Source organism: Tamandua tetradactyla, chromosome 10, assembly GCF_023851605.1.
Source record: "Tamandua tetradactyla isolate mTamTet1 chromosome 10, mTamTet1.pri, whole genome shotgun sequence".
NCBI lineage: Eukaryota > Metazoa > Chordata > Mammalia > Pilosa > Myrmecophagidae > Tamandua > Tamandua tetradactyla.
Window position 1 is genome coordinate 2,720,027 of NC_135336.1, and position 20,805 is coordinate 2,740,831.

Genomic DNA, 20,805 nt, shown 5'->3' on the forward strand with positions numbered 1-20,805 from the left:
AACTGACTTTTTTTTTTGTCACGGTCAGGCACCGGAAATCGAACCCGGGTCTCTGGCATGGCAGATGAGAACTCTGCAAATGAGCCACCGTTGCCCACCTATGAACTGACTCTTTCACTAAAGGTCTCTGAGAAGGCATGTGGGGCTTGGTTTTTCTCTGGAAAATTCAGAGTAACAATGCAGAAAGAAGCAGTTTTCTCTTTTGATCTAGTTTTGCCATGGTTGCTGCCCGCCCCCCCCCCCCCCCCCCCCCCGCTGGTATGCCTTCCCCCATCATTTTCAAGTCTTTATAGGAGGTGTTAGAAATAGTATTTAGGGAAATGGGTTGAAAATGAATGGCCTCTGCAGGGGGGAGGAAAAGGTGTTTCTTTTGCTTCATTGTAGGGGGAAGGGAGGAAATAGATACAGTGGGGGTGGGGATGAATTTTTATGGAAATCTTAAAATTTTTCCATGGAATCATGTTTTTTGGGGGGGGTGGGAAGGATGGATTTAGGTTAGAATGGGAGAACCTAATTGCCAATAATAGTTTTGTGGAGTATCATATCAGAATGTCTTGGCTGCCCCGGGAGTAGCAGAAGCAAGAGAACTGGCATACATTTGAATAGGCATGAGTGTTGTTCTGTTTGTAAAAGTATTTTTGTCTTTTGTGTCAAAGGGAAGAAGGGATGGAACCAGCGGGACAGAATGATTTTTGGAAATGTGTTATATTCTCAGTAGGGGAAGATTAATTCACACTGGAGAAGCCGGAAAATTATTTGCATTTGCCCTGAACTGGAGCAAGTCAAATGCCTAAACCGGGTGCCTGGAACTTCCTGGCTACAACTTGCAGTTTTGCCATCTCTGCCTCATTTGGCTGTGCTGAGAACCTGTAATTCTTTGTCTCTAGCACCTTTGGCCTGTCTTGCCCTGGGTGTTGGCTTTTTCATGTGCCATGAAGTGTTTCATTTGATCATTAAATTTAACCTACTTGAGTATTTCTGTGAATTTCAATTTCCACTTAGCATTTCCTTAACTGCATTCTGGAATTTGTAGTGTGAGTGAACTAATTCTTCCCATGCAGAAACTGACACCATCCGAGATTTGGGCAGCACTTTCGAGCTCTGTGCATTTGTTGATTCCTTCTCCATGGAAACTGTTCTGTCCATGAAAGGAAATAGGAACACCTGGAGATGGTCTGACTTGGTCAGTCCACTAAGAGCTTGGTTTTCTACTCAACTGTTTAACTATTGATGCATTTACTCCTTAAAGACTTTCAAGTCTTTTCGAGTGAATAGAATCACTGAATGATATATTGGACAGTGAACCAGCCTGGAGAGACTATGGACTCCAGAGGGAGTTAGATTTGAGTTTTTACTCTTTTTTTTGCCTATGGTCTGTCTAACCACTGGAAACTCACTTGGCTTCTCTGAGCCATCATCTCAAAATAGAGGCGTGTAAATACCTTGTAGAGGCGTGTGAGCTTTAAGAAAGGTAATGTACATAAGGTTCCCAGCACATTGGCTTAATTTCTATTGTTTTGGAATGCCTTTCCTGATCCTGGGGTTTAGTGGCAGAGTTTGAGATTCTGGAGTCTTAGCCCCTCTACCTACATGATACCCTCCTTTCTTTAAAAAAAAAAGGGGGGGAAAAACTTCCACTAGTCTTCCCGCAGTAGCCTCTGGAAGTAACAGGTTGATCTTTGCAATGGAGTTTTTGTTTTGTACAGTGCAAACCTCTTTCTGAGCACCAAGCCAGCAATTATTTGCAAAGCCCCATAATCTGCCTCTGGTTTCTTTTTCTAGAGATCCCCTAGCAGAGTTTATGGTGTGCACACAGGGCTGCTTTTTAGATACTGTGAGCTGCTGGGAATTGGGAAACGATCCTTAAACTTGTGCTTGACTTGTACTTGTCTCTCCTGCTGTGCCGGCTCAAGGAGACTGACTCATGCCACTTCCTGCATTTCCCCCTGGCCTCCACAGGAGGGAGGCAGGAACCCATGCCTGGTGAAGCCTCCTGCTGAGTGGCTGCAGCTCTGGCTGTTTGCTCAGCTGTCATATCCCAGTCTCCTCTTGACTGCGTTGTCTGCACAGGCTTACCTGGGGTGTGAGGCTCTCCAAGGCTTCCTGTTAGCTTTGGGGGTGGGGGGCAGGGATCTATTGCGTCCCTCTAGAAGAACATCTTTCCCCTCTTTTTCAGCTGGCTTTTGGGTGCAGTCATTTATTCTTCATCTACACAGGTTCTGTTTTGTCTAACTATGTAGGGTCAGCCATTCTGAAACAACTTCTCATTCATTTCTCAAAAGCAAGTATCTCTTAAGAACAGGGGACCAAACAGAATCCTACTAGGAGTAATGGTAAAGGGGAGAGGGCGATGGGGGGCCTTAAGCTTGAAGCAAAATAAACCACCCTTTCTGTTTTCTGATAGAAGGTTTAGCTCACACTTCTGTTCAGAGGCCAGGCTAGTCCAGGCCTTTGCAGAATTATTGCATGAAAAAGAACATATAGAGAATTATTAAGCTGTAACTTTTGTGAAAAAAAATAGACCAAAAATAATTAGCTGCTCTGATGACTATTATTGATAGCTTAAAAAAATAGCTTCTGAGGTTTTATAATATACAGTGAAAAATGATCCTTTTTTCTGTCCTGTGTATCTCCTTTTACCAGGGCTTTGGTTTCAGGTGAAAGCAGGAAATCTGGTATAGCTGCATTTGTCTCCCAGGGCCTCTCTTCTGGGTAAGGGAATTCTACACAGGAGACCATTCTGAAGTAGGCAGTCCCCAAGCACCCTACCCTTCCTGAGACCGATTCTGGGTGTAAGGGTGGGCCGTGATTAGTAGAGGGCTGCTAAGATTGGGTGTGATGGAGGAGTCGGGAAGAGGAGGTTGGGGCTGGGTCATGGGGCTAGGTAAGGTGGGTGAAGGAGAGAAATGTGTATACTGTCCAGTAGGAGGCTGGGTTGGGGAAGGAAAGTATCCAGGCCAGGGGTTGGGTGGCAGGGAACTTGGGTCTGAAGTTTCTGGAGGAACGCCTGAGACTGCCAGGGCTCTGGGTGAGGGGCCAAGGAAGAGTCCATGGGTTCCATTCAAGGGCCCAGGTGTCCTTCCATGAGCTCCATTCAAGGGCCCATGTGTCCTGCTCAGGGTCCTGGAGGTTTGGCTCAGCAGACCAGGAATCTTGGTTGTGAATCCCTGCAGCTTGTTCAGAAGTCCAGAGCCAGTAGTCCTGGCTGAGGCACTGGGGTTTCTCTCCAGTAGTCCGGAAGTCCTGTTTGGGAGCTTGTTCGGGGTGAGGAATAGAGGGGTACTGCTTGAGACAGCTGTGGTGGGCAGGGCCCGCCTGGCACAGAGGGTGGGCCCTACTACAAGCAGCAGGAAACGCACCTTGCCTCGGAGCAGTTGTTGGAAGCTCAGGAAGATGGCGTTGGGATCCCTGTGAGCTGTGATCCTGCCCTGTGGGGGAAGCTGAAGGCAGAGGATGGGCCTGAGGCCAGAGACTTGGGCCATATATCATGCCTCCCTTGTCTACTGGGAGAAGATAGGGCCCTAGTACCCAGGCTTTATAGTTGGGAGGGAGCATTTCTTGGGAACTCAACTCATACCCTCAAGATTCCTAAAATTTCCCTTTCTTCTCTCAGGTCTTCTAAGGATACTGGATCAGAGAAGAAGAGCAGTACTTACAGATCCTTATGACTGGGGACTTACCTGGGTTCCAAGGAGACCCTGTAGGGCCCCAAGGAGGAGGCGGACCTGTCCAGAAAGCTGGCCTAGCAGGGACGACAGGCAGGTGGGACCCACTTGTCCCCGTGCTGCCATCACTCCCTCCAGCAAAAGGGTTACCGCTCCCAGAGCATCCAGTGCCTTGGTCTGCTCCTGGGAATGAGATGAAATAAAGAAGTGGACTGCTTCAAAAGGCATGCTAATAGCGGGTGGGGAGGTTGTAGGAGTAGCCAGGAGAATGAATCATAGGAGCTGAGAATTGGACAGGACCAAGGTCCCACCCAGCACAGGAATTCCTTCACAGTTTCCCGACAATTGGTCATCAGCCTCTGCTTGAATAACTCCAGTGTCCGGTAACCCAGCCTGGTATTACACTTAATTTTACTCAGAAAAGTTTTCTCCCCTTACATTATGCTGAAATTACCCCACTATAACTTTTACCTCTTGGTTGCAGTGCTGCAAATCTACTCTTTCTCCTAGGATCATACAAGTTTTAGATGAAGGGGAGGAACTTGTTAATAATTGGGAGAACTGGAATTACAAGGGAGCTGTAGAAACTGCCCTTTTTCTCTGACTCAGTCCCCCTAAAAGACCTGAGGGAATGGAAAGAAATTCTAGGGATCTTGAGGGTAGAAGAGTTGACTTACCAAGGAATGCTCCTTCCAAGAAGATTTCCAGAATCCCAATCTAAAGTACTTCTTCCTGGCCCACAAGACTACCGCTTTTCTCCAAACTAATCAGACAGAATTTTGTTTTGTTTTGTTTTGTTTTTAAAACTATTCCTCATATGACATGTTTTCTAATCTCTCACTGTTCAGGTTGCTTCCTTCTGGACCCATGCTAGTTTAATATGGCCCCTCTTATGTCCAGAAGAGGTTGTCCAGTTTTCCATCCAGTACTTTTAAGTGTAGTCCAATCAGAATAGAGTTTTGTAGGAATGGTTCCACAATCTGAATGCTAAACATATCCTAAATCAACCTAAAATTGCTAGCTTTTTAAATAGCTGCTTCAATAATGTAGTTTACATGCAAAGTTTGGGGTCAACTTAACCCTTCCAGATCTTTTTCATAAGAATTTCGAGGGCTGGAAGTTTATATAAGGAAAGCAGGGGCATTATGGCCTGAAAGCTAGAATATGGCTTTGCTTAATTTACACGTGCAGAATTATATATATATATATATAATTTCACTTTGTTTTGGTCCTAACCTTTCAGCAATTTGAATCTCAAGTCTGTCTTTTCCTATTTTACTTGTGCTGCCCAGCTTTGTGTCATCTGAGCCAACTTAAAGAGCTTGACCAGGATTAAGTCAAAGGCATGGCCACGAGAGCCCTCTATCCAGCTTTTCATGGTGTCCGGCTCTAAATCTGTTTAACATATTGGTCCTACAAGCTGTCATCCTGTCCACAAAGTATCATGATAGGAGAATGTAGATTGGGTCAGTGTGACTAAGTTGAAGGTGAGGTGTTTTTAGGGTGCTCAGGAATTTGGAAGACTCCATGGGATTCTTCAAAACTTGATGGAAGAACAGAAATTGTGGAGAAGATTGGTGGGAGGAATCGATGGCAGATAGGGTTTAGGCAGAGCAAGAAAACGGGTAGCTGTTCTTACCGTCTGGGTTTTCCATTCTCCCAAGCTAAAGTCCACAGCAGGCAGCAGGACAGGTGTGGTCAAAGGGTTAACGTCTGGGCACTGGCTCTGTTGAAAAAGATTGGCGATGCTGAGGAAGAAGGAGCTGAAATAGAGGGGGTTTTGATGGCCCAGTGACCAGGATAGGCTTCCATGAGTAATATGTCCAGATGGGAGCTTTTTAAAATAGGATTCTTTTGTAAATGGAGTGTCATAAATAAAATTAATTTTTAAGAAGGAGGGTTGTATTGCCAATCATAATCCTTGTCAGGGGTGGGGATCGGGTAGGTGGCGGTCTTTCTAAAAACAATATTGGAAGTATAGCAATTGGATCAGGGAGTGAGAGGAAGTGATGGGAGTGAGGTATCTTACCGGTTAAGTGGGTAGAGGAATAAAATTTGGGATTCTCACCAGTCTGCTGTGAAGGACATGGGAGTCACGAAGCAGTTTGTTTAGAAGTCGGGGGTCACAAGCAGGAGGAGCTGGGCCGGACAGAGTTAGTCTTGCAGTTAGGAGGAGCATGACGACGAGGAGCAATTCTTGGATGAAGAAAAGTGAGGTTGAAAGGGGTGGATAAGGAAGAAATCATTGTGGGGTGGTCCAGGAATTCCCATTTAGGACCCAGGCCTGAAATTCAGGTAATCTGACACTCAGATGCTTTACTCCTGGAAGATTGGGTTCCCCTAGCCCCCGCCCAGTAGCATGCGTCCTTTCTCTTTTGCTGTCTCCCATGTCCTGATCTGGCACTAGGGCCCATCAAGTGTGCTCTCACCAGTCAGCTCCATTCTGGCCAGGGTGTCTAATTGGAGTGGCTCCCTGTGTGGGGCCTCTCCCCTGAATCCTTCCTGGGGCCATGGAGGCGGCTTGGGCTCTTGCACTTCTGGGTAGAGTGGGGTGGGGCACAGGTGGGCCGAGGAGGAGGATCTGGAATCTACCCTGAAAGGGATAGCAATAGTGAACATTAAATCACATTTCAAGGAAAAGACTGCAGGGGGAATAGAATCTTAGAGGGCTGAGATGCTGACCAGCCTGAACAGGTCCCATGTTTTCTTGTGCAGCATATGGAGTCTCCTCTTTGTTAAGGTTCCTCACACACTTTAACTCACTTCAAATTCTGAGCAATCTTGGTTGATTGGTTGGAGAAAATCTGGGATGGGGATAGAGAATGGAAGTATGGTGGCACAAGCTTGGAGAAGACAGTGGAAAATGTGATATAGGCCCAGGGTGAGGAGCTAACAAACATCTACAGTGTATTGAGGGATAGTTTCAGATTTGGGAGTGGGAGCTGAGGGGCGTGGAGTTGGGCAAAAATAGAACTGAGAAAATTAGTGGCAATTTAGTAAAAGATCAGGAGAAAGTGGTGTGAGAGAAGTTAACTTATTCTTTCCCTATTTGCCACTCCCCCGACCCCTGACAAAACCTCTGGGAGTTTTTCTTTTTTTGTACTCCAAGTTTTTGAAGTCCCTGGTTACCAAGGCAATGAGATGGGCTATCTGACCTGAGACATCCCTTCTGAGACAGGTTGCCCAAGAATGGGACCTGCTGAGTGAGGTGATGCCTGCCTTACATAGCTTACCTTGCCTTAGATACCCACCAACGTATCTGTCCATACTCTACACCTTCCTCCCTGCCCCCTCTGTAGACCCCTTCCGTTTCCTTCATGGGACCCCCCACATGGCTTCCTCCTACTTTCACAAGTTGTGCAAAGAGGTCTGCACCTGATTCAATATTGGGATTTCCTGTAGGTCTGTCAACATGCATGAACCCTCCTCCCACTAAGCTCTCCCTGCGCCTTGGCTTCCTTCACCCCACTTCCCCCAGCCCCAGGACTCAGAGCCTTACACTAATAAGGAATGGGGATTGGGGTTATGTCCATCTTGGTGCTGTGCTCCCCAAGTCTTCAATGTACCTCCTTTCTTATTTCCTCCCTGGGCCCTGTCCCCTTGCCCGAGGGCCAGCCAGGACTGTACTACATTCTGGAATCAGTCCTCCGAAACCAGCACCCCACCCCCTACCACTGCTTTGTCCTGCTCCTCCCATTCTGGGAAGGCTACACTCTTCTCGACAAAGGTCAGTGCCTGTAGGTTTCAGTGTGCCTGCCCCTCCCCCAGCTGAGAGCCCAATTTCTCTTTCCTGTGCTTCATACCCTTACTTAACCCCAAACCCTGCTTGCCACTTACCGGGTAGAGAAGGGCTCAAGGACACAGGTGTAGAGTGGGCAGCACTCTGGGGAGCAGATGGGTAGGAAGACATGTGGCGTTGGGGCACAGCCCCTCCACGGCAGTGGGGACACACGCCTGCCCTGGTCACTTCTGCCCAATCAGAGAGCAGGGAGCCACCAGACACTGGCGAGGGCCCCCGGAAGTGACGCCTTCTCCTCCCACCCACACTGGACCTGGAGCCCCTGCCCTGGACCATGGTCCACTGACGGAGCCCAGCTCCTCCACCCACCCACACCACAGGGAGGATTTGAATAGCAGATTCCCATCTTTTTGTAGGAGATGGGAAACCTGGGACCTGGTGGGGGTGGGGGGAGATGGGAGGGGAGCAGAAGTTTTTTCCAGGAGGAATTTGGCAGGACATTTTTGTCTCTGGGGAAGAGGCACAGAAGTATTGTTTAGATTGGTGGATTTAAAAATTCCTGGCTGTCCAAATTTCTTTTCCCTGGATACCACACCTGCTGCTGAAATCCAATAGGGCTATTGCTTTCCTGCTTTTTTCTCCTATGACTCCCTAGGGCTCCTGTCTTGTTCTCTCTTTCCAAGTGGGAATCTAGGTATTGACTGTTTTAGAGAATGATCCTGTTATGGACATTGTTAGGGAGAAGGAGTTTGGACAATTTGAGAGGACTGGAAACTGAGGGTATATAGTGCTGCGTCAAGCCTGGACTCAAGGGTTCCTCTGCTGGGACCCAACGGCTCTTACTACTAAGGCCACGCGTCTCTGTGCCTGTGCCCTCTCGCCTGCCTGCCCTTTCTCTCTCCCTCTTCCATTGTTCTGCTACTTCACACGTGATGAGAAGAATAACCAGGCCCATGTGTCCTTGTCTTAGGAAAGACAGTTGCTGAACCTCCCCAACAAATGCCTCCCCACTGGCTCCCTCTTCCTTTGGCCCTGGCTCTATTTCCTTTGCTTTTCCCTTAATCCTGGTCTCCCCACAGTCTCTGTCTTCAGGGCCTCCTGACCTGACCTTGTTCCCCGTCCCCCCTCACCCCCCAATTCTTCCTCAGGCCCTCTCCTGCTCCTCCTCCTAAGGACAGGGCTGTCTGCTAAGGAGTATGGCCTAGATCCCGGAATTCTCCAGTTCAGCCAGACGAGATGCCTCCCGAGATTAGGAAGGAGGGTGCTGGGATGGCTGGGAGGCTGGTGGGCGTGTGGAGGTGGGAGGGAGAGGGAGGCAGTCATGACCAGGAAACCAAAACAAAGGAGGTTGGAGAGTGGGGTGGAGCGGCAGAGGGTCCCGTGGGTGAAGGAAGAGGGTGAGAAAACACTTCAGGCTGGGTCCGTAGTGGTGTAATGGGCTTGAGGACAGGCTACAGTGGGAAGAGAAACACCATCACCAGCCAGAAAGGGGGAACACTGCCTGCATCTAGCTAGGTCCCTGTCCAGGGAATCAGTAGAATGAGGAGAGACCTCAGGGGAAACGTAGGGACATGGGCTAGGAAGTGAGAGAGGCTGGAGTAAGGTCTGAGGGGTGCTGTGAGCCCAATCAGAGGGAGATCTGATGATAGGCCTTTCATGCACTCTGTCATCCTTAAGGATAAGTTTTCATCCTTTAGCAGAACCCGGGATCTCATCCAGCGGCCGCCAGGCCCTCAGGCCGAGGTTCTGCCCCTCCCTGGCCTGGGGCTCCTGTCCTGGTCGGGACACACACCTCCTGGTCCAGCAGCCTGTGGCCGCCGGCAGCAGGGGGCTCCAGGCCCGCCTCTCCTTCCCCTCATCGCGCCCCCTGGTCCCTCCCCTCCTCTTACCCCCTCCACTCCCCCTTCCCCTCCAGCCCCTCCCTCCTCCCCTGCCCGGTCCCAGCCCCTCCCTCCCCTCCCCCACTCGCGATCCGGGCCGCCGCGGCTGGGCCGGACCCCCGGGGCTCAGCCCGGCCCCTCGCCGAGCCACTGCCGCCGCCGGGTTTGCTGAGGAGGAGGCCCCCGGCCGGGACGCCGGGCGCGGGGCATAAAACGGGCCAGAGCCGGCGCCCGGGGCACTAGAGCCGAGTACGGCCCGGGTCAGCGGCCGCCCGCCCGCGCTCCTCCCGGCCGCTCCTCCCGCCCCGCCTCGCCGGCCGCCGACTCCGCGGCCGGACGAGCCCCTAGCCACGGCACTGCCCCGGCCCGGGCCCCGGCCCCCTCCCGCCGCACCGCCCCCGGCCGGCCCTCCTCCCTCCTCCGGCTCTCGCTCCCTCCTCCCTCCCGCCTCCCCAGCTGTCCGGTTCGCGTCATGCCGAGCCTCCCGGCGCCGCCGACCCCGTTGCTGCTCCTCGGGCTGCTGCTGCTCAGCTCCGGGCCGGCCCGTGGCGCCGGCGCCGAGTCCCCCGCGTTGCCCATCCGGCCGGAGAAGGAGCCGCTGCCAGTTCGCGGAGCGGCAGGTAGGTGGGCGCCTCGGGGGAGGAGCGGGCGGAGAGTCCGGCTTGGGACAAGCCCGCGCCTGTCCGGAAGGTGCGCCGGGCACAGGTGGCTTTGCGCGGCGGGCGGCCTGGATGGTGGGCGAGGGTCGTGGGACGCGGCGGGCAGCGCCCAGGGCGAGCGCACGACAGGAGTGGGGCAGCGGCCGCCAGCCAAGCCCGTCCCCGCAGGCTGCTCCTTCGGCGGGAAGGTCTACGCCTTGGACGAGACGTGGCACCCGGACCTGGGGGAGCCCTTCGGGGTGATGCGCTGCGTGCTGTGTGCCTGCGAGGCGGTGAGTGGACCGGCGACGGGGGCAACCGGGTGCTTCAGGGCTTGGAGAGCGCTGGGGCACTGGGGCGTCGGAGTGGACCTGGCATTGCAGAGGAGAAAGAGGCAAGTCCACACACGGGCACGTTTTGAGATATATATATTTTTTTCCGGCAAAGGAGGTATGGGCGACTGTCCCTCCTCAGGCTCAGGTGTTGATCGCTCATTAGGTGTCAGGCGATGTGCGGACCCCATTACATCTGTCGCTCACTTAATTACCACTACTACCTGGCTAAATAAATATTGTTATTATTATCCTCAATTTTTTCAGCTAGAGACCCTAAGGCCCAGAAAGGTTAAGTAACTTGCCCAGCATCACGCAGAGCGTTCTGACTCTGCTGGACGACTGTCCATTGGTCCCGGGGCCCTCCCCCTAGCCTTTGGGCCTCACAGATTGGCATCTTGAACTTACTCTCCCCTTTTCTATTTTCTCTGCAAGCAGCCTCCGTGGGGTCGCCGCGCCAGGGGCCCCGGCAGGGTCAGCTGCAAGAACATCAAACCTGAGTGCCCAACCTTGTCCTGCGGGCAGCCGCGCCAGCTGCCCGGACACTGCTGCCAGACTTGCCCGCAGGGTAAGGCCGCCTCCGCCGTGGGGTGGGGGTGGGCGGGAGGGCAGCAGCGCTGCGACACTACCTCCCGGGCCATTCGTGTTCCGGCGGCCGACTGGCTGGGCCTGTGGCGCGCTGACGCGGCGATCCACAACCCTCCGCTCAGAGCGCAGCGGTCGGGAGCGGCAGCCGTCGGGCCTGGCCTTCGAATATCCGCGAGATCCGGAGCACCGCAGCTATAGCGACCGCGGGGAGTCAGGCCCTGAGGAACGGGCACGGGGCGAAGGCCACACGGGTAGGCTGGGGCCGGGCAGTAGGGTCGTGGTCGGGGCCGGGCCGCCGTGGCCAGTGACGGTGCTCGGAACCTCTTCGTCCCTCCCATCGCAGACTTCGTGGCATTGTTGACGGGGTCGAGGTCGCAGGCCGTGGCACGGGCCCGAGTCTCACTGCTTCGCTCTAGCCTGCGTTTCTCCATCTCCTACCGGCGGTGAGAAAGGGGAGGAGGGAGAGGTCAGCTGGTGGGTGGGTGGGGGGGGGGGATTGGGAGACCCAGGAAGGACTGCTTCTGGCCCAGTCTTGGAACCCAGCCTCATGGATCTCTCATTCCTAGGCTGGACCGCCCCACGCGGGTCCGCTTCTCAGACTCCACTGGCAGCATCCTGTTTGAACACCCTGCAGCTCCCACCCAGGATGGCCTGGTGAGATGATGCCATTTATGAGCCCTTATCCAGCCTGAGCACTGTGCTGAGGGCTTGCTATGCATTGCCTCCTTTGGTCCTCACAACAGCCCAGTGGGAGGAAGGCACTGACATGATGCCCATTTTACAGATGAGGGAACTGAGGCTCAGTAGCAGAATGTGATTTGCTCAAGGTCACACAGCTAGTAAGTGGTGGAGCCAGGATTTGAACCCAAATCTGGAGCATCTGGCTCCAGAGCTCCCTTCTTAAGCTTCCTAGGAGGGATTGGGGGCTCCTTCCTATATTCTTTCCTCACCAGGGCTGGACCTTTCAGCTGGCCTGTCCTGCATACTGTCTGAGTAGGGCCTCCTTGTCTCTCTGCTCCAGGTCTGTGGGGTGTGGCGGGCAGTGCCTCGGTTATCTCTGCGGCTCCTTAGGGCAGAGCAGCTGTATGTGGCCCTTGTGACACCCACTCACTCTTCAGGGGAGGTCTGGGGGCCTCTCATCCGGCACCGGGCCCTGGCTGCAGGTGAGGGGAGCAGAGAACTCCTGGATGTGAAGTTCTGAGTCTTCTCTATCCCTAGGAACGAGGTGGACTGAGGAGGGGATGTTCTGATGAGCTCTCATTCTCCTTCCTCCCCCAGAGACCTTCAGTGCCATCCTGACCTTGGAAGGTCCCCAACAGCCAGGTGTGGGAGGTATCACCCTACTCACTCTCAGTGATACAGAGGACTCCCTGCATTTTTTGCTGCTCTTCCGGGGGTTTCTGGAACCCGGAAGTGGAGGTAGGTGGGATGGAGGCAAAGCATGTGAGGGAGATAGGGAACAACCTCCAGATCTCAGAAGTGCCCATATATGCAGCCATTGCAGGACCAGCCCAGGTTCCCTTGCGGCTCCAGATTCTACACCAGGGGCAGCTACTGCGAGAATTTCAGGCCAATGCCTCAGCTCAGGTAAGTGAGGGTACATCTCTTGCTGCCTATTGCTCTGACCTCTTCCTGCTGCCCACCACAGTCAGATTTGTCCATAGGAATCAGGCTTTGCTGAGGTGCTGCCCAACCTGACCCCTGAGGAGATGGACTGGCTGGTGCTGGGGGAGATGCAGATGACCCTGGAGAGGGCAGGTGGGCCAGGGCTGCGCATCAGTGGACGCATTGCTGCCAGGCCAAGTTGTGATGGTGAGGCAGGGTGCAACCTGGCACCCCAGGGCCTGAACAACTGAGAGACACAGATGGGGTGGGTGTGGGAGGGGCCCTGAGGACTGGGGCTGTGAATGGCTGTGCAGCAAGTCTGCCACCTGCCCCATCTCTCTGCAGTCCTGCAAAGCATCCTTTGTGGGGCTGATGCCCTGGTTCCAGTCCAGACAGGTGCTGCAGGCTCAGCCAGCCTCACATTGTTAGGAAATGGCTCTCTGATTTACCAGGTAAGAGTCAGGGACTGCAGGTAGGGAGGACAGGAGGACAGGAGGACAATGGCTCAGGTCCCAGGCCTCCTCTGCCACTCCAGTTTGCCCTTCCTCAACCCTCCCCACCAGGTACAAGTGGTAGGTATAGGCAGCGAGGTGGTGGCCATGACGCTGGAGACCAAACCTCAGAGGAGGAACCAGCACACTGTCCTATGCCAGATGGCTGGATTCCAGCCGGGAGGACACACGGTGAGGACTCCAGGCAGGCTGGACCGTGGGACCTGGCTGTACAGGGTCCATGTACCAGGGCTGCCAGGGCTTGGGCTGTGGGTTGCAGAGATGTTTGGCATCATTTACTCACGCACAGGCTCTTGCATTGATTCATTTATTCATTTGACATATGAATAAATGTAAGCCCCAGGTTAGGTATTGGAGTTCAAAGAAAATCAGATGTGGCCTCTGTCCTCAGTAAGCTTGCAGTCAAATGGGGGAGGAGTTGGACAGGGACACTAGTGACATAGACCACTTAAAAATAACCAATGAACTGCACTGGTTGCTTGCTTATATTATTTTTGGCCCTCACAGTACCAGTTCTATAGATAAGGAAATGAAGGATCAGAGAGGTTAAGTAACTACTCAAGATTATACAGCCAGGAAGTAGCAGAGGAGGGATTTGAAACTGAGCCTATAAGGTTCAGTATCTAGTGTGAACCGTGTGGATCTAAAGGGGGCATGAATACGGAGTGGCTTCAGAATCTTGGGCTTCTGAAAGCCCAAGGTGTGTGAAAGCCAAAGAGGGGTCCATCAGGGACCTGGAAGGCTACGCTGAGGTCTCACCCTTCTCTGCTCCCCAGGCCGTGGGTGTCTGCCCTGGGCTGGGTGCCCGAGGGGTGCACATGCTGCTGCAGAATGAGCTGTTCCTGAACGTAGGCACCAAGGACTTCCCAGATGGAGAGCTGCGGGGGCATGTGGCCTCCCTGCCTTACAGTGGGCACAGTGCCCGCCGTGACAGTGAGTGCCCTCAGGCTCTGCCTGCCCTTTGGTATCCTTTAACCCATGTCTCCATGTCGGGGGTGGTGCCGGAGGGCCAGAGCCCACTGTGCTCCCAAGCCTCCCCCTTGCCATCTGGAGAAGATGGGGATGGACAGAGCAGGTAGCCCTGCCAGCAGACCCTCCCCACTGCCATGGTGCAGGGGTCTAAAACTTGCTGTTCCCCAGGCTCTGGGCCTGTGGACAGTGTCACCTGGCTCATGGAGTCAGAGTTGGGGGAGGTGGGGAATGCCGGGACTGAGGGGCTGTTCTAGACCACCTTCTTATCTGTCCTCTCCCTTGTCTGGACCCAGCCCTGCCTGTGCCCCTGGCAGGCGCCCTGGTGCTGCCCCCCGTGCGGAGCCAGGCAGCAGGGCACGCCTGGCTCTCCCTGGACACCCACTGCCACCTGCACTATGAAGTGCTGTTGGCTGGGCTTGGTGGCTCAGAACAGGGCACCGTCACTGCCCACCTCCTTGGGCCTCCTAGGATGCCAGGGCCTCGGCGGCTGCTGAAGGGCTTCTATGGTCCGGAGGTGAGGACGGGATGGTGGGGGACAGCTTGGGAAACATATATTTGTTAGCATGAAAGGCTGTATGGGGGAAGCAGAGAGCAGATAGCAGCTCCGGCATGGCAGAGCTGGAATGGGCTTGGTAGTCAGCCATACCTGAGTACGAATCTGACTCAGCCACTTACAGCTGTATGATCTTATGCAAGTTACTTAGACGGCTGAGCACTCTGTATAAAACACTAACAGTAAAACACAGCTTTTATCATTTACTCTCCTCCATGAGTCTTCTCTGCTGGGAGTCCCTGGGTAGTATGCAATATCCTGGACCTCCAGATGGTTGGGGTGGGTTGCTGTGGATTTGGAGTCTGGGAGACCTGACTTCTGAGCTGTCCACCACTGCTAATGGGCTGCTATTCTAGAGACCTTCTGTAGCCTTCCTGGGTCTTGGTTTCTTTATCTGTAAGTTGGGGTTGGTAGGCTCAGCTCTGCAGTGCCTTGTTCCTGTCTCTTCTTCCTGTCTACTCACAGGCCCAGGGTGTGGTGAAGGACCTGGAGCCTGAGCTGCTGCGGCACTTGGCTAAGGGCACTGCCTCCCTGCTGATCTCCACCAAAGGCAGCCCCCGGGGGGAGCTGCGAGGGCAGGTGGGTATGCACAGGGGGTGGTGGGGATGGAGCAGAGTTGGGCTAGCACTGTGTGCCCTTGGGCCTGTCACTTGCTATCTCTGAGCCCTCGGAACGGAAGTATCAAACCCACGGCTGGTTGTGAAGATGAAGCTGGACAAAATACTTAAAGAGCTCACTGCTGTCGCTGGCAGCTGGGACGATAGCCGTGGCTAGTAGCATCCTCCTGTGGGGGGGCCGAGGCTGAGGGAGTTGCGAGGGGGTGCCCCGGTGCTGCCTTCACCAGCCTGTCCTTCCAGGTACACATCGCCAACCACTGTGAGGTGGGTGGGCTGCGCCTGGCAGCAGCTGGGGCAGAGCAGGCACAGGTACCCGGCTCTGCAGATGTGGTGGCAGCACTGCCCGCACTGCCTGCTGTGCTGGGCCCTGAGGCCCATGTGCCCACCAAATCTGGCAGCCCCGGGCGGCCCCGAGACCCTAACATGTGCTTCTTCGAGGGGCAGCAGCGCCCACATGGTGCTCGCTGGACTCCCAACTATGACCCGCTCTGTTCGCTCTGCACCTGTCAGGTAGGAGGCCAGGGAGGGCATGCTGGGGTGCCAGGGGCTGGGGCTCGGGGCTCAGGCACTCCAGCCAGTGCCTCCATCTCTTCCTGCAGAGACGCACAGTGATTTGTGACCCCGTGGTATGCCCACCTCCCAGCTGCTCGCATCCGGTCCAGGCGCCCGACCAGTGCTGCCCCGTGTGCTCCGGTGAGTCCCTGGTCAGGGAGGAGAGGATACTGCAGGGGGCAGCTGGTGGTGGGGCGTGGGGGACCGCTAGACAGGAAAAGTAGGGTGGTCACCCACTACTCTTGCTGCACCTTTGGCTCTGCAGAGAAACAAGATATCAGAGAACGGCCAGGGCTGCAGAAGAGCCGGGACCCCGGAGAGGGTGAGCCAGGAGTGGGGGATCCAGAGGGGCTGTTGTGTGGGATCAGGAGGGGCTAGATAAGTGAGAGTCTGTGTGTGTGTGGGGGGGGGGGGCAGGGGAACTGAAGACTGAGGGGTACACCTGACAGGCATCATTAGTATTACTGGTTCACGAGTGGGTCCAGGGTGAGGCTGGTGTGGGGCAGGCCTGAGGCACAAGTCTTGGCTATGGGCCCAGCTGATGAGCTCAGTACTAACCGCAGCTGGGCCTGTCCCCTACCAGGCTGCTATTTTGATGGTGACCGGAGCTGGAGGGCAGCAGGTACCCGGTGGCACCCCGTCGTGCCCCCCTTTGGCTTAATTAAGTGTGCTGTCTGCACCTGTAAGGTATGGCCATCCAATCTCCTCTAGTGCCATAACTCTGGTTGGGTCCATGTCGCCCTCCATCAGCTCTGCAGAGGTGGGGAGGGTCTGCCAGGTAAAGACAGCCCCTCCTTGGTGGCTTTCTTGAGGGCTCAAGGATTGAAGCAACACCATAAAAGTCCCTTGAGCTTTGAGAGTCAGCTTCCTGTAGGAAGAGGACAAGGACTGACCTGGGTGTGAATTCTGACTAGCTCCTCCTGACGCTGGGCTCGTTTCTGAATCTCCCTGAGCCTTACCTTCCTTTCCTGTAATTGGAGAGATAGCACCTACCTACAATAATGATTTGCGTTCAGGTGTTTAAAGAACTAGCTCAGGGCTTCTGAATAAAAGGCCACAGACGTATTACCCTTGAGGCTTGGGAAAGGAGCAGGAGGGAGCACGAGGCATAGTGCCCTCCACTTTCCTAAAGCCTCTCGCTCAATGGGTCCCTACAGGGGGGTACTGGAGAAGTGCATTGTGAGAAGGTACAGTGCCCTCGGCTGGCCTGTACCCAGCCTGTCCGCGCCAACCCCACTGACTGCTGCAAACAGTGTCCAGGTGAGGGATGGGCAGTGAGACCTCATGGGGCAGGCCTTGCCTGGGAGGGGTCACGTAGTGAGGGTAGGGGGGAGGTGCCTAGCCTGCAGCCAGGGCTCTAAATGCAGTGGAAAGGATATGAAAGTACTAGTATGGTATGATAGGTTCCGAGTCCCCATCCATCCATCCATCCATCCATCCATCCATCCATCCACCCATCCAAATATCTCCCCTGTTGAGTACAGAAACTGCTAGGTGTTGGGGTTTCAAAGACAATGAAAGTCAGACCACCTTCGCAAAGCTCATGTCTACTGACTCTTTCCTCATTCCCTCCCTATGTCCCTTCTAACAGTGGGGTCAGGGGCCCAACCTCAACTGGGGGACCCTATGCAGGCTGATGGGCCCCGGGGCTGCCGATTTGCGGGGCAGTGGTTCCCAGAGAGCCAGAGCTGGCATCCATCGGTGCCCCCCTTTGGGGAAATGAGCTGTATCACCTGCAGATGTGGGGTAAGTGAGGGCTTGTGTGAAGTGGGCATTGGAAGCTTGGCCCAGAGTGGAGTGACCCTTTGGGGTGGGGGGCAGGCTCTGTCTCGGTGCCCCTGGGGGACCACCAGTCTCTGCTGTGTCCTGCACTAGGCAGGGGTGCCCCACTGTGAGCGGGACGATTGTTCAGTGCCACTGACCTGCGGCTCGGGGAAGGAAAGTCGATGTTGCTCTCACTGCACACCCCAGCGGCGGCGGCGGCAGCAGCAGCAGCAGCAGCAGCAGCAGCAGCAGCAGCAGCAGCAGCAGCAGCAGCAGCAGCAGCAGCAGCGTAAGTGAGGGAGTCAGCTGCGGGGGCGGCCTGTAGGAGGGAGGAGGGGAAGGGAGCTCTACTTGTGTGCCCAAAAGTGTGCTGCCTGCTTCACAATTGCCATCCCACTCCACCCTCCCAGCAACCCTGCAAAGTTATTATTTATTACTTGTGAAGTTTCTGCAGCTCAGAGCCATTTAGTGACCAGACTAAAGTTACACACCTGGTGTTTGCTGACTTGCTTTGTGCATTTTGATCATTCTGGGACCGTAACAGAGAGGCTCTGCTCTGCCCTTCCTGTGCCTTTCTCTGTGCCACCTCATTTCTTCTCTCCCCCTACTTTCTCTTTCTTCGATCTTCAGCAGCCTCAGACAGGTCTGTTCCAGAGGTGAAGAAAGAAGCCAAAGGCTCCTAGGGAGCTGCCAGAAGGCCGCTGGACCAAGGGGATGGGCCTGGGCTGGGGGGCCGGGGTGGCGCCGAGGACTCTGCATTTGCCTTAGCCTCCTCTTCGCCGCTTCTCCCTCCCCCACTACCTCTGGGAACTGCAGCTCCGCAAGGGGGAGGGGCAGTCCCAGCCCGGCCAGACCAAGGCCCTCTCTACTCCGACTCCTGCCCCGCAGCTCTCCAGCCTGTCCCTTCTAGCCCCTGCCCTGGAAGGCCCAACCCTTCCTTCGTACATAATGTCACTGGCTTGTTGGGGTTTTTAATTTATCCTCACTCAGCACCAAGGGTCCCCACACTCCACTCCTGCTGCCCCTGAGCTGAGCAGAGTCATTATTGGAGATTTTTGTATTTATTAAAAAAAAAAAATTTTTTTTTTTCAGTCTTTGGATTTGAGGTTGTCTCTTTGTGGGGAGGGAGGTGAGTGGTCCCTGGTGGAGAAGGGTCTGAGAATAGGAAGTGAACAAGGCCCTGCAAGGAGTGGGGTGGTAGAATGGTCGGCTCGCATGCCTGACCCCTCAGCCCCGGATGGAACTGTCTTTGAGATGTCCTTGAGAGCTCAGGACTTAGGTTTGAGTTTTGTTTCCACTTTTGTAGTCACATGGTTGGCATTTTTGCTGGCCCCCTGCTTGAAGTTGCTCCAAAGAGAGAAATGAAAAGTGTGACAATGGTCTACCTTCTTTGTCTAAAGTGAAGCCAACACTTCCCTGTTATTTTCCCTTTCTGGAAGCTGATTGTGTTCTCAACCAGTTCTGGGGCAAATTTAGATTACAGTGAACTGGAATCAGCCCTGGTCAAGCTCTTGGCTGGACTTATCTTGGGACCAAGTGATGTACGGAATAAGATAAGCCCCCTGACCCCCCATTTCTGCCACCAGGAACTGGGTGATCCTGTGGGCCTCATAGGATTAGGGAAACAAGAGTTTTGGAACAGAGATCTAACATGTAAATGAGCCGCAGATCTATCTTTTGTATAAACGTCATGGAGTAAAATGAGTGGAGTTTTATGATCTGGTAGGGTAGGAGGGAAGAGAAATCATAGCTTTCTCATTTAGCGCTAGGCAAGCTGTGTGTGGGTAAGTAGTTACCCGAGTTATTTAACTTCCATGAGCCTCTATCTCCTTATCTGTAAAACGTAATATCTCACTCACAGGATTCAGAGAGGAGAATTAGGCAGCTCAGTGCCCAGCATATGTGTTGGTTGGAAAAGGCACTCTAGCTGAGGTGGTTTGGAATGAAAGTCAGGGAGAGATGTGGGGAGATGAGTGGTAACAGGCATCAGTTACGTTTCACACAGTTTTCTGCTGGCATGGGGGCACAAGGGACAGGGCGTGGGCTGAGGAGAAGACAAGGATGGGGATCACTGGATCTGCGGGGGCATGAAGTCCAGATGGGGACGAAAAGGCGGCAGGACTCAGCGCGGAGCTGAATGCAGGGAACTAAGGACAGCATCTGGTGCAGTAGGATGGATGTTTGGGCCCAGCAATGGACACTCTGATAGCGTTGTCTTCCGTGGCGAGGGAGTTTGGTAGGAAGAAGGATTGGGAAGGGAAATTCTGATTCTTAAATTTAATATGACAAGTTCTGGGCCAGCAAATCCCTCAGGCCATCACCAAACAGCTTGGGTCAGATGTACTTGCTCCCAGCCTGTGCATGAGGGTCACTCTGCTTCCTCTGGAACTAGTTCCAGGGACCCGCCGTGGAGCACGGGCTATTCCTGTGCCAGGCTGGTGAGGGGTGGGGGTGGAGGGTAGCAACCAGGGGGCGAGAGGTCCTACTGTTTTTTTTTCTGAGCGGGGTGCATGGTCCAGAAATCGAGCCCAGGTCTCCTGTATGAAAGGTGAGCATTCTACCACTGAACCACCTGTCACTCCAGTCCTACCAGCCTTTTTCTTGATTTGGTGCTTGTCCTGTTATTGCAGGGCTTTGATTGTCTTCTCTAGCTTTGTGAAGGTATTTCTGCCAGTTCTTGCTGGTTTTTTTCAACCTTTCCATGAGGGGATGGGGCCCTGAAACTTCTTACTCTGCCATCTTGATTGGGGTGAACTCCAGTTTTTTTTCAAAACAGTTTTATTAATACATAATTAACATGGCATACAATTTAAAGTAGCTTTTAGTATAGTCACAGATATTTGCAACCATCACAAATAAATTTTAGAAAATTCGTATCTCTCAGAAAGAAACCCTGTACTCTTTAGCTATCACCTTCCTTCTCCCCAGCTCCCCTATCCCTAAGAAACCACGAATCTACTTTCTGTTTTTATAAATTTTCTTATTCTGGACATTTCATATTATATGGAATCATATTCCTATATATTACATGAAATCACATAACGTGGTCTTTTGTGACTGGCTTCCTTCATGCAGCATAGTGTAGTCAAGGCTCATCCATGTCGTAGCATGTATCAGTATTTCATACGTTTTAATTCTGAAAAATATGACATTGTATGGATATAGCACATCTGTTTACGCACTCATGCATTGATAGACATTTGTTTGTTTCCATCTTTTGGCTATTATGAATAATGCTATGAACATCTGCATACAAAAAAATGTAACATGAATTTGTTACTGATGTCTCACAAGCCTAGAAGACAAGTAAAGGCAGTGAGCAGGGGGCTGGGTGTGTCACCTGGGGTGGGACTCGAGGGCTGCAGGAGGCAAGGGCTCATCTCAGGGC

At 53.5% G+C, this 20,805-nt stretch overlaps 2 protein-coding genes and 1 long non-coding RNA gene across 7 annotated transcripts; 2 read left to right on the plus strand and 1 right to left on the minus strand.

The window, feature by feature from the left end:
• Positions 1–256: 256 nt before the first annotated feature.
• THPO (thrombopoietin) lies at positions 257–7,692 on the minus strand. Of its 5 annotated transcripts, XM_077117765.1 has the most exons (8): positions 7,503–7,692; positions 6,348–6,469; positions 6,095–6,258; positions 5,734–5,861; positions 5,305–5,391; positions 3,681–3,848; positions 3,360–3,440; positions 257–3,254 (listed from the first exon to the last, which is right to left on the minus strand). In XM_077117765.1, the coding sequence occupies exons 3-8, from the start codon at positions 6,105–6,107 to the stop codon at positions 2,766–2,768; spliced, it is 966 nt and encodes a 321-aa protein (XP_076973880.1). In that variant the 5' UTR covers positions 6,108–6,258; positions 6,348–6,469; positions 7,503–7,692; the 3' UTR covers positions 257–2,765. The 5 variants fall into 5 exon arrangements, with proteins under 5 accessions (XP_076973880.1, XP_076973877.1, XP_076973878.1 ...); XM_077117762.1 differs by having other exon boundaries at positions 257–3,440; XM_077117766.1 differs by lacking the exon at positions 7,503–7,692 and having other exon boundaries at positions 2,785–3,243; positions 6,348–7,309.
• Positions 987–5,506, plus strand: LOC143648154 (uncharacterized). Its single transcript, XR_013158418.1, has 3 exons — positions 987–1,471; positions 2,644–2,712; positions 3,614–5,506. It is a non-coding gene; the product is annotated as an uncharacterized LOC143648154 (long non-coding RNA).
• A 2,064-nt stretch (positions 7,693–9,756) lies between the features above and the next one.
• Positions 9,757–18,487, plus strand: CHRD (chordin). The gene is made up of 23 exons (XM_077117768.1): positions 9,757–9,904; positions 10,112–10,215; positions 10,693–10,822; positions 10,965–11,093; positions 11,186–11,285; positions 11,409–11,496; positions 11,864–12,005; positions 12,121–12,261; positions 12,338–12,429; positions 12,507–12,654; positions 12,793–12,899; positions 13,011–13,130; positions 13,736–13,892; positions 14,225–14,445; positions 14,950–15,063; positions 15,342–15,611; positions 15,701–15,794; positions 15,919–15,975; positions 16,237–16,340; positions 16,811–16,913; positions 17,245–17,399; positions 17,529–17,706; positions 18,048–18,487. The coding sequence occupies exons 1-23, from the start codon at positions 9,757–9,759 to the stop codon at positions 18,098–18,100; spliced, it is 2,955 nt and encodes a 984-aa protein (XP_076973883.1). The 3' UTR covers positions 18,101–18,487.
• The last annotated feature ends 2,318 nt before the right edge of the window (positions 18,488–20,805 follow it).